Source organism: Lycium ferocissimum, chromosome 12, assembly GCF_029784015.1.
Source record: "Lycium ferocissimum isolate CSIRO_LF1 chromosome 12, AGI_CSIRO_Lferr_CH_V1, whole genome shotgun sequence".
Classification (NCBI taxonomy): domain Eukaryota; kingdom Viridiplantae; phylum Streptophyta; class Magnoliopsida; order Solanales; family Solanaceae; genus Lycium; species Lycium ferocissimum.
In genome coordinates, this window is record NC_081353.1 from 37307210 (window position 1) to 37325647 (window position 18438).

The 18438-nt window shown below is 34.2% G+C and overlaps 1 protein-coding gene across 5 annotated transcripts; it reads left to right on the forward strand.

The window, feature by feature from the left end:
- The first annotated feature begins 3497 nt into the window (after positions 1 to 3497).
- On the forward strand, positions 3498 to 17966 carry LOC132041143 (histone-lysine N-methyltransferase ASHH3-like). Of its 5 annotated transcripts, none has more exons than XM_059431955.1 (15): positions 3500 to 3641; positions 6476 to 6546; positions 7344 to 7389; positions 7623 to 7752; positions 8006 to 8117; positions 8842 to 8941; positions 10352 to 10430; positions 10528 to 10699; positions 10804 to 10884; positions 11028 to 11205; positions 13733 to 13760; positions 13854 to 13935; positions 15987 to 16035; positions 16124 to 16206; positions 17690 to 17966. In XM_059431955.1, the coding sequence occupies exons 3-14, from the start codon at positions 7375 to 7377 to the stop codon at positions 16187 to 16189; spliced, it is 1092 nt and encodes a 363-aa protein (XP_059287938.1). In that variant the 5' UTR covers positions 3500 to 3641; positions 6476 to 6546; positions 7344 to 7374; the 3' UTR covers positions 16190 to 16206; positions 17690 to 17966. The 5 variants fall into 5 exon arrangements, with proteins under 5 accessions (XP_059287941.1, XP_059287938.1, XP_059287943.1 ...); XM_059431957.1 differs by lacking the exon at positions 3500 to 3641 and adding an exon at positions 4705 to 6092; XM_059431960.1 differs by lacking the exon at positions 7344 to 7389.
- Positions 17967 to 18438: the final 472 nt, after the last annotated feature.

Here is an 18438-nt window from a genome sequence, read left to right on the forward strand (position 1 = left end):
ATAAAAAAAATAAAAAAATAAACACTTTTGGCCTTGGGGAAGCTTGACCAAACAAACTATTTTGCACACTTTAATAATTACAATTTTCTAAATAAATAAACTCTTAAATTTGGACCACGAGAAGTATTCTTTGATCATGGAGACAAAAACATGCAATTATTAATAGCTTATCACTTCCGTTGGTGTTTGCCCAGCTTTAGACGAAAACTATGTAAGTTGATAATTCTCACGTAATAACTTTAACCCAAGCCAAAAAAATGTAAAAGTTCATGAAAATCAAAATATCAAACATAAAGAAAGCTAGCAAGCATATTATAAAGTGAAATAGTGACGATTTAAATGATCCTTTTGGCCCTTCTCACTCGAGAATTTGTAGTAGGCGTGATCGTGGAGGATGTGATGGGCTTCATATAGAGCCCAATACTCTCAATGTACATATTCCATTGGGACAACTACATATTTTCCATTGGTAAATACGCGAACTCGGGGGTTCATCTCTATGTACACATAACAAAATAATTTTTAACTTTGAAAATACATAATTTTTTTCGGCAGGGGGTTCGGATGAACCCCGCAGCGATAAAATCGCCCACGACAACTACGTGTATGTATATATATATATATATATATATATATATCTTAAGGAGAAATCGTCACGTTTTGTAAAAATTTCTCCTTAACATGTATATATACGTAGTTTTCCCTACTTCATTTGGTACCATGTAATCCACAAAAAGAACAGAATGATCATCTCCTATTTGAATATGGGCAATTCGCAGGATTGCCCTTTTTAAATGGGTGGTCATTATTTGTTGCCCCTCAAATTCCTGGTCTTTAATTTTTGCCCTTGGCATTGTAACCCTGAGTTTCGCGTAGAAATCATGAGGTTCTGGATTCGAACCACCGCTCAGGCATAAAATAAAAAAATATTTTCGCAATACGGGGTTAGGGCGCATGTATCTTGGGATCCGACATACACTTATTAAGGAATAACTAAAGTTATCTGGGACCGCATAACTATAAGTTTCATCTTATAAAGAAAAAAGTTTATACCTTAAGGAAAAGTTTCGCGTTAGTGCATCTTTTAGTTATCATTAACTAAAATCTGCCTTCGTAGCGCATAACTAAAAGTATGCCCCATGGGACAAAACTTTTCCTGGGCGCATAGCCAAAGGTTTGCCTTATAAGGAAAAGTCTATGTCTTAAGAAAAATTCTGCCTTATGGGGCATATTTTTAGTTATGTCTTAACTAAAAGACTGCCCCCATAAGGCATAAGTATGTCGGATCCGGCATAACTTTAGTTATTCCTTAAGAAGTATATGTCGGATCCGGTATACACGCGCCCAAGCCTTGCCTTGCATTCGAAAATATTTTTTTATTTTATGCCTGAGCGGGGATTCGAACCCAGAACCTTAATATTTGCCCATCTTTTTAAGCGAAGGGCAAAACTTAAAGACCACAAATATGAGGGGCAACATTTAAAGACCACCCCAAAAGAAGGGCAATCCATGCAATTTTTTGTTTGAATCTCAATGGGAAATTTGCACGATTTCCCTTCATACGGACTGGTCTATAATTTTTTTCCCCTTAATTCGTTGGTGTTTAATCTTTGCCCTTCACTTACAGAGGTGGCCGAGAATAGCCAGAGATTCTAGGTTCGAACCCAATAGAGTCAAAAATAATAATTTCGCAAGACATAGGTTTCTATGAACCTATGCCTATTCGAGCGAAGTTACATAGAACTTATGCTAGAAACAACAAACTTTTAGTTATGCCTTAAGGGAAAGTATGCCGCATAAGGCAGACTTTGCAAAAGTCTTGCCTTGTGATTTTTTTTTTTTTAATTGAGCGGGGGTTCGAACCCAAAATCTCAGTATATTTTTTATCACCTTTTTAAGCCAAGGAAAAAAAAAAATTAAAGACCAGCAATTCGAGGGACAAAAATTAAACACCGCCCCAAAAGAAATATCAAACTCCTTGTTGTTATCCTGGGCCTTGTGGCAGCCATATGGCCCATAGGTACACCTCTGTTGGTCACAAATGTTATTGATCTCAAACCATTTAAATAGCAGGTACCATCATCCTAATACCGTAAGAAATTCTGATGGACAATCTAATACAACCTTCAAATAATATAGAAAATCATCGAAATTTTATTAGAGTAATTAATATTTAGTAAAAGTGTTCTTATCACGAAAGGTGCGACTTGTGATGAAGTTATAAGTACTCATCCATCCTTATTGTCTATTTAGTCAAACATCCAAAATATAATTATTTTCAAAAGTGCTTAAAAAAAATACTTTTAGAGCATCGAGTGCACTTAGCCAAGATTACTGAAGTGTTTCTAGGGAAAATTTTCCGGCTTCTGGAAAATAATTTCTACTAATTGTCAAAAACACTTATTTTTACTTGAAAGCTTGGCTAAGCACCTCAATTCTTTAAAATAATTTTTTTAAAACAAAAATTAAGCACTTTTTTGCTTTGCCGAAACATGGCCAAATAGGCTATAAATCAAAGATCTCAGGTTCGAAAGACTGAGAATTAAGTCACCAACACGAATCTAGATTAGTCGAGTCCCAGAAACGAAAACCAAACACAGAACGGAACTAAAAAGATAAGGAAAAAAGTCGTGTTCCTAACAGAGTGTACATATAAAAATACCTACTGTACTGAAGGATGTAGCCAAGCTATGATTGTAATCTAAATCCGATTTAGTCGGACCTAAATATGCATATGCTTGACAATCACTTTGAGCCAAAAAAATAATCACAATTTCCTTTTCTTTCTCGTGATTTTTTTAGCTGTTTGATTTTGTACGCTTCTCAATCTACTATCGGAAGTACAATAAAAGTACTTCGAAATAATCTTGTAATTGTAGCATTTGTACATAATGTGTGTAACCTAGAGATTTCATTTTCGTTTTGAAAATATTTAAAAATCTATTTTCATTTTAAACAACCTTTAAGTTAATATACTTTATTAATCTCAAATTAAGTATCTTACTTTCTATTTTGGTATGTCCTAAAAAGAGTGTTTCTTTCTATATTTAGTAAAAATGGGTCAATCCAACATTCTAAATGATAAGTTAAGACTAAGGATTTAAAGGACTACGCATATCTTTAATTTAAGACCACACGATTCAAAATTGTCCTTTTATTCCTTAAACTTTGTTCCCAATCAAACTGGCACACTTAAATTGAAACGGAGGGAGTACGTTCTTTTCGAGAAGTGTCTGAAATTTTCCTCCGTAGAACAATCAATGCTTTGTTCAAGAATGGTTTAGTTGGTTGAGCAAGAGACTTCCATAATAAATACCTTACGTCCAAAAATCCTTACCTACAATAACAGGAAATTTACCTTATAGACCCATCTCATCGCACGAGACTCACCTAATTAGTGCAGATTATCTTGCACAGGAGCAGAGCTTTCCGTTGTCGTTAAAAAGATCTTTGTTAAAATTAAAAAGTTTGGGGTAAAAAAAAAAAAAAAAAAAAAGTTCTATCCCTCTAACATAAAGGATATTTTAGTCATTTTAGTGGGATAAATTAGATATTGAACATCTAATGTAACCTCCCGCGTTTATATTCAGCTCTGCTCCGACCAACACTTCATTTCTCCGACTACTTCCCGCCGGAAAACGGTTTTTTTTTCTTCTCTTTATTTATCTTCTCATGTTTCTTATTTAGTCCTCTAATTTACTTTCATTTCCATTTTTACCCTCGTTAATTAACCAAATTACTTACTCTAATTGCTTTTCCCTAAATGGGTGGTTTTACTAGGGTTTTGGACGATAATTGTTTTCATTTTTGGTAACTTCATTCGAAATTTACTCAGTTCTGATTTTCTCGTTACTAAAAAAATGAAATGAAATGGGGAATTATTCTGTTAATTATGGTTGAATTGCTTGTTTGACTTACTCTAATTGCTTTTCATTAGGGTTTGGAACGAAAATTGTTTTCAGTTTTGGAAATTTTATTCGTAATTTACTTAGTTTCTTTCATTCTTAAATGGTGAATTATATTGTTAATTATGGTTGATTTGTTTGTTTATGTTGCTCTAATTGATTTTCCAAATGGGTGGTCTTATTAGGGTTTGGAATGAAAATTGTTTTCAGTTTTGGTAACTTTATTCGAAATTTACTTAGTTCTTTCATTCTTCTTTCTGACAAAAAAAAAAAGAAATGGTGAATTACGCTGTTAATTATGGTTGTATTGTTTGTTTGGATTACAAGATTTTCATTTATGCTGTGTTTTTAGTTATTTAGTATTGAAAATGTGTTTCGATTGCATAGTGAAAGAACTAATTGCTAATTGCTATGCGTAGTGGTTCGTGATTTTTTTTTTTAAATCCTCGTGAATCAACCAAAACACTTACTCTAATTGTTTTTCCCCCAACTGCGCTGTTTTACTAGGGTTTTGGACCAAAATTGTTTTCAGTTTTGGTAACTTTATTGGAAATTTACGTAGTTCTTTTGTTTTTTTACGGACTTCTCTTTGCTTAAAAAGTGAAATGGTGAATTATTATGCTGTTAATTATGGTTGAATTGTTTGTTAGGTTACGAGATTTTCATTTATGCTGTTCTTTTTTATTATGTAGTCTTGAAAATGTGTTTCGACTGCATATTCTTCAAATGGGTTCTGGTTGTTGTTTTGACTTCATGTTTTCTTTCGGAGAAGAAATCCTATTTTCCATTTTCAGGGTTTCGATTGTTTTTGTCTTACTGTGTTGTTTTCATTTATGCTGTTTTTTCTATTATTATTTAGTAGTGAAGATGATGTTCAATTGCATATTCTTCAAATGAGTTCTGGTTGTTGTTTTGAGTACACGTTTTTATTTGGGAAAATTACGCTCTATGTCTACTGGGAGAAAATATTTACACACTTTAGCCCATATTTTGGGTTTGTTACCCAGTTTAGCCCATATTTGTGTATAGACACCTTTAATACACTATAATAAACTTTTATACAAGGTTAATACATTTTGTATAATGCTTTCCCCGAGGTATAATGCTGTATAATATTGTATAAACTGAAAATATGTTTACGTGGCGTAATATTTTATGTTGGGTTGTATATTTTTGAAAATTTCCCTTTTTATTTGGACGAGAAATCCAATTTTTCATTTTCTGGGTTTCAATTTTTGTTCACATTTGGATTAAATTTAGGTTCTTCATTTAATTTTGGAAGTGCACCAGAGACTGAGAATTTTGAATTTAAATTTTTTTTATCATCTGTAGTTGAATGGATGCTTAGATTTCAAAATCGTCGTTTTAGTTTGACTTATTTAGGTTTCAACTTGGGGATATTCTGGGATTCAGTATTAACTTCAAGTGAATCCAAAAACACGTACTGGATCTGGTTTGCGATTTAGCAGTGGATGAATAAGTGTTTCGCGTATTTATTATCTTCTTCGCATTAGTCATACGTTGCAAATAGTTATACCTCTTCTTTGTAGATTGTGTTGGGTCAAGAAAATATATCCGACCAATAGCTGTAAAAACACTCTACTTTTGAAGGTGCTCTATTTCTCCATATCAATTTCCATTGCCATACTTATGGTCTGTTTTTGGGACTAAACTTTATACTCGGACTTCACTGAGAAAAGGCTACCCTTAGTTCCTTCCATACTACCCTATTCTGTGTTAATTATTGACCTTAGAAGCTACTCACTCCGTCCCAATTTATGTGACACCCTATCCTTTTCAGTCAGTCCCAAAAAGAATGACACCTTTCTATATTTAGTAACAATGTAACTTTAGAATACCCGTTTTACCCTTAATGAGATGATTTAACCACACAAGTATCTATATTATATTATTTTGTTTTAGATCCCAAGTTTCAAAAGTCTTCCATTGTTTCTTAAATTTTGTGCTCAGTCAAACACTTTCGCATAAATTCGGATGGAGGGAGTATCTGTTATCTACACATAGCTGCTCATATCCTCCATTTCCCAATTACTTCGCCTTCTTCCCCAATCATTGCACGTTCTTGTTAGGGAAATATTTCATCCTTGACTAGACCAGTAATCTTCAACTGCGGCATTGTGATTATTTACTATGCTGAAAGTGGCGGGGAACTGATCTCTGAGAGGTGTATTCCCTGACCATCTTACTTTTAAATATAAAGTGTTTCTACCATCACCTACTTTGATGTAAATGTGCTCTAAGAACATACTCTATTAGTTCCTGATATATTTCCAATTCCCAACTCCTCTTAAAGACACAATTCTTCAAAATGGGTTTTATACACTAATTTATTAGCTTAGCTTTGACTTCTTGTCGGCCTTGAAATTGTGGTGCGGTTGTCTCTCTGAACTCTAATATTTGATTCCTTCCTTGCCCATTCTCCTTTATTTTGGCCATGTTATGTTGTTTATTTTCCTTTTGGTAATGCCCTTATTTTTCCTTTGTTGCAAGCATTGTTACTTTCTGTAGTTTGAAGAGTGACTTGTTCCTGTTTTCTTGATGCTGCCTAGGTCAAGGTTGATGTTTAACTGGGACAAGCAATAATAGGCTAAATGGTCATTAGCTCAAATCAGCTTTTCAGGTAACTCAAGAATTATTATGAATGCAGATAAAGTGGTGGATAATGTGAGTAGAGAAAACTGAATGGCTGAAATTCTATACGTGTTCTTAAGATTATCCATTAAATGAGAGTAGGATGTGAAAGGAAGTGGGAATTTTTGGTAGCATTATCAGAAATTTCATTGGCCCAGCAATGGCATAAATAAGATTGCTGAAATTCCTAGTTTATGTATTTTATTTTCATGAACTTCCTTTTAATCGGCATTCAGCATGATAAAATTGTCATTTTCCAAAAAAAAAAAAAGGAAAAATGTCATTTCTTTGAACTTTCTCCTGTTTCATCCATTACAAAATAGTGTCTTTCACATGCACTGTTGTTATATATGGTAGCTGAGCTGCTACCTGTTTCTTGTTAAAGTTTAAAGCTATATAGACTACGATCGAAAAGATTATAGCCTTACACTTAGTGGTCATCCAAATTTTCATTTCTTAGCTACATAATCTGAAGAATCATATTTCAAGGAATAAAAGATAATCTCGATAACAAAAAGGGGATAAAAGATAATAGTCAAAATTTTGAACCACTCAAACAGTACAATCAGGTTTGTGGTGTAGAGCAAGTACTGCATTTTCTAATATATGGTATGGTATTTGATAAATCTTAATCTGCAATTTCTACTTTATTTGATAAATATTATGGTATTTGATAAATCTTAATCTGCAATTTCTACTTTATTTGATAAATATTAATCTGCAATTTTCTACTTTGTATATCAGGTTCGCTGCATATTAATTGATTCATTGTTTTACCATTATTAGGTTATAGTCAATCCAGTCAACAATTGAAGTGATGCCTGCTATGAAGGTTCAGATACTAATATCTTCCAGTTCATGCTCTTTGTTCCGCATGTTTTTTTTTTTTTTTTTGGATAAGTAAGAAGTTTCCATTAAGAAAGGCAACTGGAAGGTGCCATTTACAGAAGCAAAGCTTGGGAGCTTTGTCTTTGTTCCGCATGTTGCTGTATCAATTTAAAATGTACAAAGATATTATAATGTGTGATATTATACTGTATGCCAATATTTCCTTGTTCTGGCCAGACTGCTGTTCATGGTGGGATTGGGCACGTATTCAGCAAACTAACAAAGGAGATTGGTGATCCTGTTGATTTTGAACTTCCAGAGTGGTTAAATAAATGGCAATCAATGCCCTATACCTTTATAAAGCGCAGTATCCTTTCATTTGATCGGCTTAATAGTTGTACCTAAGATATTTACCTATCTATTAGATGCTCTTCCATATTGTGATAGTTTACTTCCTGAGCGTGCACTGTTTGCTTCTGCATATCTTGGATAAGATCTTTGTGCTTTATCTCATTTACTTTTCACTTAGGTTTCTATTTGACCTGCATAGTCTTTTATCTTTGCGATCTTGCTTTGTATCCTCCTCCTTTTCTCCTTCTGTTGGTATTAACTACTTGAAGATATATACCTCACTAAGAAGGTAAAGCGACGTTTGGAAGATGATGGTATATTTTGTTCCTGCAGCTCAACGCCAGAAACTTCTACTGTGTGTGGCAAGGATTGTCTCTGTGGGTGAGGATGATTCAGATTAAGTTCCGTTGGCAAATTGGAAAAGTGTTACATATATTTGTGGAAATATCGGCTCTATGACTTGGTTCATAAATGCATTAATTCAAGTTCTCAATGGTTCTTTAGCTGACAGCTTCATGCTGTTATGTGCATACCTTTTCCATTTAAATCTATGTGAACATATTGTATATAGCATGTTTTAGGCTCTTAGCATTTTTGGCAAACTACAGACATTTTCTGCTTATATTCTTGTGGTAGTCTTCTATTTGCCCATGATTTCTTTGGTGTGATTTCTAGCAGAAGACTTAGAGGTGGCAACAGAAAAAGAGGTTCTTTTTTTTTTTGCTTATTATTTTTTTGGAAGGGGAGTGGACCATTAAATAGTGGCGAAGACGTAGGTGGAAAATGGAAGGGGGATTGGAACCATGCACCAAAGTGTTGCAACCACTGGGCTGCAGCTCCAATCCGGCAACTCCAATCCGGGTTAGGTTGTTTAGAAAGCTCATGTGACTAGTCTAGGCATACATATAGATTCTTATGGTATTATTGATTTTCTTGGATAGTATTTATGGTGCTATATCTTTTTAGCAGTTGTTCTTTTAGATGGCTGATATGTATTTGATTAATTGGAAGGATGAAGATTGTATTTCAGCATTTTATTTGGGACATTTGAAACAGCTTTAGAGAAGTGTGTAATTGGTTTTCAGACTTTATTTTAATTTTACAGCCTGCTGATGTCTAGCTGCTCCTCGGGTTGTAAATGTGGGATTTCTTGTCTGAATAAGCCATTCCATCAACGTCCTGTGAAGAAGATGAAATTAGTGAAGGTAGACACTAAAGGACTTTTTGCAGCTTCAGATAATTGAACAAATATCACTTAATGGACACATTGTAACTGCTTAATTGTTTTTAGCTTCTTCTCGTTGAGATGACATTTGTGATGCCTTGTGGAGATTTTTGTAATTCTGTATTGTTCTATTTTGCTTTTCCTCCTTGGTACTTGCTTCAATAAAATTAATTACCTTATAAAAACAATTGTTTTTAACTTCTTTGGAAGAGTCATATATCATCTTTAGACAATCGAGACTGAAAAACTTTCCATAGAACCCTTGATAGTTTTCCTTTTGAAAAAAACCTTTGATATGTTTCCCTTTTTTAAGATCTTTTTTTTTTTTTTTTTTTGATAAGTGCAATTTAAAAAGGCTTATGAGTTGAGCAATGTTTCTTCTTTTTCTTCCCTGAATCAATACCATTGGGAGGAGGTCCGTATTTAGCACACATATGAATGTGGGAAAAGCACTTAATTTTGATTGAGATTGATCGAACCGTCCAAAGCCAGCGACCAAAAATGCAATTAACTTTTAACATTTAACTTTCGAAAAATATTATGGACTTATATTATATAAAATTTTCATCCACGTGAGTCCTGCTGCATAGTCTCTTTTTATTCCTTTCTTGTTAGTTGTTTCACCTCGTAAGAAGCTCTTGAGCTCCCCATTTCAATTTTCATTAAAGTGTTATCTGGCTAGAATGGAAGGTAGAATGAATAGATGTTTCACCAATGTTCTAGCACTTTGTACTCTTCATTTTCTGCATCTACTGGATGCCATCAATGAAACCAATTACTTCATCAAAGAAAAGTAGAATGAATAGAAGTTTCACCAATGTTCTTGTTTGTGGTTTATTTCTTTTTGGGTTGCTGAATTATCCATGTGGCGGTTGCAATTCCCTTATTCCTAAATTTTTTTTTCCTTCTGCTTAAGTTTGTCTACTGCCAATTTTATGACCAGAGAAATACTACCTAAAATTAGTTGCCAAGAGAGTAACAGCTTTCCTGTCATTAAGATCCTGAGAATCATACTACAACTTTCTTTGACCGAAACAGTGAATGCCATTTCAATTTGGTCTCCTGAACTTAGAACCTGATCAGGAGTGAATAAATCAATATCAAACCCTGCATAGATGAACCTGACGTCTGATGATTTCTAAAGAATTTCTGTTCAGCAGTCTTAGAGTTATTACATTAAAAAAGGGACATCCAGTGGTGAGTGATTATTGTATCTATTTATTGTGTCATTTTGTGTCTCTCATGTATCTTGAAAGAAATTAGAAGAGGTTACAATTTCACTTTTTTCTTGCTTTGCATTCTCTAGCAAACCGCACAACAATCACATTCTTCCTCAATTTTTTGTCATTATATAAATGGTTGGTCAAGTTTGTTGACATGTAACATGCAGACTGAGAAATGTGGCTCTGGGATTGTGGCAGATGAAGATATCGAGCGAGGAGACTTTGTTATAGAGTATGTGGGAGAAGGTGAAGTTCTTTCACTTATTGCTTATATTTCGAGGAATAATTTATGTTTTGTGCATTCTGAACTTCATTTAGCAAGGAAATATGCTTACTACTGCAGTTATTGATGACAAAACATGTGAAGAGAGGCTTTGGAAAATGAAGCACAGTGGGGAAACAAACTTTTACTTGTGTGAAATCAATCGGGATATGGTGATTGATGCCACTTACAAGGGCAATAAATCCAGATACATTAATCATAGTTGTTGTCCAAATACTGAGATGCAGAAATGGTATAGAAATTGCTTAATAATTAATCATACTTGTTTATTCTCAACCCCCATTCCTAGAGATTCAACTGTATATTACATTTCATTTCCATGTCCGGTGATTTTAGGACGATTGATGGTGAAACAAGAATTGGCATATTTGCGGCACGAGACATTAAAAGGGGCGAGCATCTGACCTACGATTACAAGTATGAGGCTCCACTTTAATTTACTTGATTTTTCTTCTACCTCTAAGGTCTGCAGTGTGTTATTCTTCTGAGAGTTTAAATACCTACAAAAGAAAACCTTCTCGGAATCTACATAACCTATTTGAGTCTAACTAGTATAGCAGGTTTGTTCAATTTGGTGCAGATCAAGATTGCCACTGCGGTGCTGTAGGATGTAGGAGAAAGCTGGGCGTTAAACCTAACAAGCCAAAACTCCCTGCTTCAAATGCTGCGTTAAAGCTAGTGGCATGTCAGGTGGCTGCCACCTCTCCCAAATTGAAAGCGCTTCTATCTACGCATCATGTATGTATCTCTGACAATATCTATAACTTGAGAGATATGGTAACATTTATGTTGTTGATGAGCTTCAGTAATTTGCTTGGAATATTTTACCAATCAAAATAATAATAATCTATACTATTCTAAAAGCGGGAAGCAAAAAAGTTAAAAGTAGAAAGACCTAAATGCCCGTCAAAAGTTGATGGACTTTGTTATCCTTCAAACTAAATTTAATTCCTACAATAATTGCTATATATGTGAGTAATAATAAATAAATAAAAAATGGTAATTACTCATTTGAACTCAAGAAATAGATACATGTATCAATCTAAGTTGCGCGGACTCTTCGTTTTTGATGCCGCACCCGTCTCGACACTGGACGGGTGCAGGATACGTCCCAGATACGGTCAACCAACTTTGGATACTTTGATCGGAGTCCATGGACAAATTTGGGAGGAAAATTGAGATTTTGATTTATCAAAACGAAAGATGAAACAAATTTAAGACAAGGGAAATGACATACCTTCAATATTATTGCCCTTTTGTCTCATATTCGCTTCTTCATGTTCCAGGCCAAACAGAGAGAAACCAAGAATTCAAGGGATCGCATTCTTTGTAGCTCTATTTTTATAATTTTGAATTTTTTTAGCCAATTCCCCGCACCCGTATCCATACCTGGATCCGCACCCCCGGAATTTAAAATTTAGATTTTGCCCAATCCGACACTCGGATCCGTACCTGTATCAGATACCTGCACCTGTGTCCGAGCAACTTAGGTATCAATTAGTATCAACTTAAATTTCCATGATGTGAATTAATATCATTAAGTGTTTCGTAACTGCTAATTAAAGAAAAGATAAATAGAAGATAACAGCAAACACTTTAATGTGTTAAATTCAACCATTTCAGAAATAAATAAATAAGTAAAGATATTTAGTTAATCTTGAAAAACAAAACTGTCACATTCTAAACTAATTGATCTTCACCTGAATAAACAAAAAAGAAAAAAAAGCTGCTTTACTATTAAATACTATTTCTATAATGATTATGTACAAAAGTCTAAACATACATTTTAATTCTAAGGAATACTACTCCTTATATTAGATGAGAGCAGAAATACATGAATAGGATTTTTTTGGCGTTTCAAATACATTTTTAGTTCTTTTCCCCTTTCCCTATCTAATACCACATCTTTAATTTGGAAACGTTATTGAACAAACAAACCAAGAGCTAAAACTTACTCAATACTAATTATTAATTGTGAACACACGTTAAATAATTTGGGAAGATTGAGATATTCCTTAAGTGCATGAATCAGTAATTACTACATCTTATCCTCATTTAAATGTCATGTGATTAGACAGTTTAAATTGTTTCCCATGTTAACTGCCTCCCACTCTGCTGCTAGATGAAGAAGCTCACATACTGAGTTACTGATGGCTTGTACAGTGTGTTTAAGTGCAGAGTAAGTTGAGTGAGTGATTTATTTTTGAGATTTAACTCTATAGTCCAAATGGGCTGATTGTGCCTAATACTATATTTGGTTGAATAAAAAATTCTGTTTGGCCAAAAACCTCTCATTCTCATTTCACATGTTGCTATATAAGGAGCATATCCCAAACCTTTTCTCTAATATATCTCTTTTATTAATAGTATTTCCCATATTTGCTTTCTTGTTTTTTCCCAAAATATATCACTCTTAGACGATTTTCCCATCTCCTTTTTTCATTTTCATATGGGGCTTCAATAAAAAGTATTTCTCTTTTATTGCTCTTCTTCTGTGTCGTCGTTGCTTGCTCTAATGGGGCTTTCAAGGTAGCCTCCAATGAAATATGCAAGGCATTATCTAATGAAGCATGCAATATAGTTCAATATGGAGTGATTTACCACATCTTATACAAATTGGGAACTTAGTTTTGTTTTTCCTGTACTATTGCCTTTATATTCTACATATTTGTTAGATGGCCTTTCAGTCAATTTTTGCTGCAAATTGTGACTTCTCTTCAGTCTTTTTTGGATGATAACTTGGATGATAAAGGAAGACCTGGATTCTGGGCACGATTTATAGCTCATCAATCAGGATATGATTTTGCAACTTTAGTCCTGAACTTTTAGTTAACTAGTCATCTCATATCTAAAATTGACAAAAAGAAACGAGAACATAGTTGAGGAAAGTGTTATCGCTAATTATTTCTTACCTTTGTATTTGTCTCTCCGCCTTGCTGCCGTTATTTTATTTTATTTTTAAAATGGTAAAGTTGTATTCCTCAGCATTAAGGACATGTTGTGGAGACCTCCAAAAAGTTGTTAAGAAGAGCCTATAGTACTTACAGAGAACCTTGCTGCTGTTGTTTGTAGTATATCATAAGGATCAAACGAGCTGCATATGTTATGTTCCTTCAATAGGAAATTTTAAATGAAAGTAATAAATTCTTAAAATCCATGTAATACAAAATATGTTGGTTTATGTTTCCATCACCGTGTGCTTGAATCTTGAACATTTTGCTTTTACAATAATAAACATGATAACATTATTTAATCTTTTCATCAGGTTTTACAAGCTGGAGTTCCTCCAATAGGTAGGCTACTCTGTGGTTTACAACTTACTCCTGCATTGGTGATTTTAGTTTTTCTTCTATTTAACTTGGATCCTCCCTATTTATTATGTTCAGGTTATCATTCTGACATAAAAATAAGGCGACCTCGTAATTGCATTGGTCAAGTTATAAGAATAATCCGCTCTCTTGACACAAGGTATGTGATTACCCCCCTCAAATTGTTTTATCGTGGAGTTGTAACAATTTTTCAGTTTATACCAGAGTAGGGAGGGGTGTTAGAGTGTTACACATTGATTACAGGAGTGGGTTGTTGGTCTTCTTGTTTTGGACAATTCTCACTTCTTGAGTTAGCTTTTGAAGTTGAGTTAGGTGCAAAATTAATTTTTTTTTAACATGGTGTTAAAGTCAGATCCATCCCTATTGTTGAATTTATCCAATGTTGAGCCTTTAAGTTATGCTATTTATGCTCCAAATGTCTTGCCTGGACGTAGAGAGGTTGTTAGAATGTCCCACATTGGTTGAAGTAGTGGATTGTTGTCTCCTATAAAGATTTTTGACGATCCTTGCCTCTTTATACTTTTGGTGACTCTAGAAATACAAGCAATTTCTTCTGCTGGCGTAGACATGAAAGAAATACTTATACTTCTATGGCCATGGTTGTGGTAAAAGTACTAAGACAGAATTTTGAATACTGCAATCTATTGATTTTCTACTGTATTTGCTAGATTACTCGATCTAAAATTAATGGGTACGGACAGCTATAAGTTGCTGTCCTTACATTTTTCTGCCTTGTAAAACAGACAGATGGGTGAGAGATATAGATCAGTAGCTGGCCTTGTATGATTCTTTTTCTTTTTTTCCCCCTTACTACTGAGCTATCAAAAAATGGGATGTGAGAGCTGTTCCTCGTACATATGCACAAGGGAGTTTGGAGTTTATTACTTGACGTCTAAATGGTTGAAGTCTAATATATAATGGGTTGGATGGGGAAAAATTAAAGCTCTACCTTCCAAGGTATACTACTTTTGTGTCTTTTAATTTATATAGTAAAACTACTTACTGTGTAGTCTATTCAAATATGTTTCTTATTTTCTTGGTCAACAGCATACACGAGGACACCTTATATAGTATTTTAGCTACAATAACAAGGAACGTTAAGAATCATTAGGAATATTGTATAGAATATTCTTGATGATTGTGTTATTGTTGAAAGTCAAACGAATCAGCAAATGTTTTCTTTTAAAAATAACATTCTTAAATGATGTTTTCCTGACTTCTAAAAGTAACATATGCATTAAGACCATTTTACACATTATTCTTACTGATTCTTTACTCTCATAAGTTAGTGAAACGACTTGAATTTGCTTATTTTTGAAACTGAGAAATACTAAAACTCACCTGGATGTATTGCCGTAGTAGTGAACGATCCCTCTGAAAATGGTGCTGGAATTCTTTTCCCCAGAAAGTCTGGTAATTGCACAATGAAAGAAAGTACTTCTTGGGATTTAAATTATAATAATCATTAAGAATACTACATGCAATATTCTTCTTGCTTCTCTTGACTTTCACTACAGCCTTTGTGCTGGACATTTATATGAAACTGTTACCTTTATCCACAAAAAAAAAAAAAAAAAATTAAAAAAAAATACAGAGCTGATAAAGAAAGCCAATCTGACAATACCTTTCATGTATCCCATTTATATTCAAGAGCAAAGAAACTCAGAAACTGGAAATTGGAGTTCCACAGGCAGTTCTGCACTATAGCAGACAAATGCTTGGTATTTACATGGAGAAGGATAGAGGGGCGGGCCCCTTATCCATCAAGTATCAAGCCATGCTGCCCTGGCCCTTGAGGACTTCTTGGTTATGAAAAACAAAAAAGCTTAGTTCCTAGAATATTTAATCAGATATCTAGTATAACTTTTCTTTATGTTTATCCCCTGATCAGCTTGGTCAGGTGAACTGAACATTTAGCAACTATCTTTGGGTTAGTAAGGATGTTATTGGAGGAATGATCTGTTCATTTTTTTCATGTGTCAGGGATGTATGAAAGCATTTTAGATCTTGTGAACTTGGTATCAAGGACACTGTCCTCAAAAGCTAATAGCTAGGATTGTAGGAGCTTTCTCATAGGAAACTCTTTCTTCAGTTGTCCATTATTCTTTGGTTTTCTTTCTTTTGCTTGTTCAAGTTTTACTTTTTACAGGTCTCATTGCTAAGGACTCCTATATACTCTATGTTTCTCAGGTCCTTTGGAATTGTAAAACAGTTTGATGCCATCACCAAAAAACATTTGGTAAGGGAGCTGTGAAATGTTTTGTTGTGTGATGGACTTGGTTAGATTTGGCTGAAGATTTCTTTTTATCCTCCCCATCCCCTAACAGATCATGTTTGAAGATGGCTATGTTGAGTACCTTGACCTGTCAAAAGAAGATTGGGAATTCTGTTAACTTTCTTGTGTAATCAGGTAAGCCATTTTTGTAACTATTATACGTCAGAACTCTTTGTTTGAGTTGCTGCTTCAATTTCCTCTTTAATGAGTGCAGTGGAAATTTGCTGAAAAAAGATTTTGTTATTTGAAGTGGTCCCCAATATGAGAGGTGTTTCATGTGATGTTAGTAAAATAACTTATACTAATTAAGTCACTGAGAGCGGTTCGTGAAGCATTTACAGGAATACAGTTAAAGCTGGAAAAAAACAGTTGATTTCACTGTGTGGTTCTCTATTTAAAGAATAACTAATCATATAAAGTTGAGTTCTGAAGTAGTCACCTGGCTGCCCAACCTTTTCATGGAAAGGACCAGAAGAGAAAACAGTGGGGCCAGGATGTTAATTGGCATTTTATCTCCTAGGTATCTTTTCATCAATCTGTTTAAAAAAAAACCTTGTTTCCAAGTGTGAGCACAAACTCTAAGACATGCTAATAGTGATCAAACTCCAGATATATGTCATATCAAATTTCTTTCACTTTCATGTACTCTGCAGCTCTGCATATATAAACCAACCAATGCAGGACAATATACTCTGGAAAAAGGCATCACCCGCTCAGAACATTTTTAAATCACTTTCTCAGTAACTTGACGTAGACCAATCAGTTAATTTGTGGATTCCTCTTTTGGACTATTTCAAGCTACCTTCTGAAAAGTGTTAAAGAGTCAGCAACCAGTCAAACACAGCCCAGCTAGTTTCTTGACCTCCAAACTTGTTTCCTGGTGAATCCACAACGAATCTTCTCATAGACAGAAACCAACTATCTAGACTGTGTAATCATCTTTGTAAAAGCGTATTGACATTCTAATTGTCAGTAATTTTATCAAATGTCCCTTCAGCGGCTTTCCAGAACCAACGTCTTTACAGAAATAGCATTATCCAATAGTGGTATCGAACTAAGAAGGGAAAGCTAATCACAACAAGAACTGCATCACATCTACTCTCCTAAATCTCACTCTGCCAGCAATTACAACTTCAAAGCATTTTTAAGGAAATTAACCAACCTTTGTCTTTCCATGATGTAAGTCCAGTATATCAGATACTCGTTTTTGCCTTCATACTTGCTTGCATTTACACTGTCGAAAACCTTTTACTAGCTGGACTATTATCTCTACAAAACTTGATTCACTAAATTAACTCTCCTTGCAAGTGACCCTCCAGAGACAGGATTGCCGTACCCTTCATTAACCAACTGCATTTTATGTTTGTTGTTAAAATCTTCAAGTATCACCACTGAGCTCTTAACCGATTGTGCTGAGTGTCGCAGCAACTCTATCAGTGGGAAACTAAATTGATATATTGAAGGCTAATGAGGAGTTGATAACTGCTAAGTATATAATTTGTCTACTGAAGTACTAAAGTCTGTTCAATTGGGATAACCTTTGTTTCTTTGCCAGATTACGTGTTTCCTTAATTTATTGTCCCAAAGAGAGCTTTACGCGGTTAGTTTTGTTGTGCAGGTATTAGCAGTCAGGATAGGAGATGGACATGATTCAACCTCTGTAAGGATAAAGGATATGTGATTATGTCCAGATCCAAAACATTGAAAAAGCATTTATGTTGTACCAAATGTATAAGTTTCATTGTACAACTTTCTATTAATAAACCTGCAATTTTTGATGAATTTTTTCCAATGTAAGCGTTAAACTAAAGATAGGAAACATTCTTTACAATGTAAGCATAGCAAATGCACCTATAGTTGACCTTGTATCATAAACAATTCTTTGTGTTGTCTCATTAATCATGGTTCTTTGTCAATCTTTAAAAGGTTCCGTAATTGGCTTGACCATTTTGGCAAACTATATACACTTGGTACTTCTAAGCTAGAGGTGGTAGTGATGCATCATGATTATGCTTTAGTATTTAAATGGGATCAAGGACTTTCAAGTATGTATTTGTTGTTAAGTTTTAACTTCTATAGACTGGCAGCAAAGAATTTTACACTATTTGGTTGTGTAAAAGATAATTACAACTACCCATCCATAATAAATAAGTAGTAAGTACTAGCTACGTTGGAATAGCAGAATGATATCAAAATCCATATAGATGCTTTGCTTACAAATTGACCTCCCATACATCAAAAAATAAAAAACCTAACTGTAGAAAGAAATTCATAAATAAGATCCTCATTCATTGAATTGAATAATTCAACCGTTGCGTGTTGGAAATAGCACATTTTCCCCAATAACTAGCACAATAAATGTGCCAT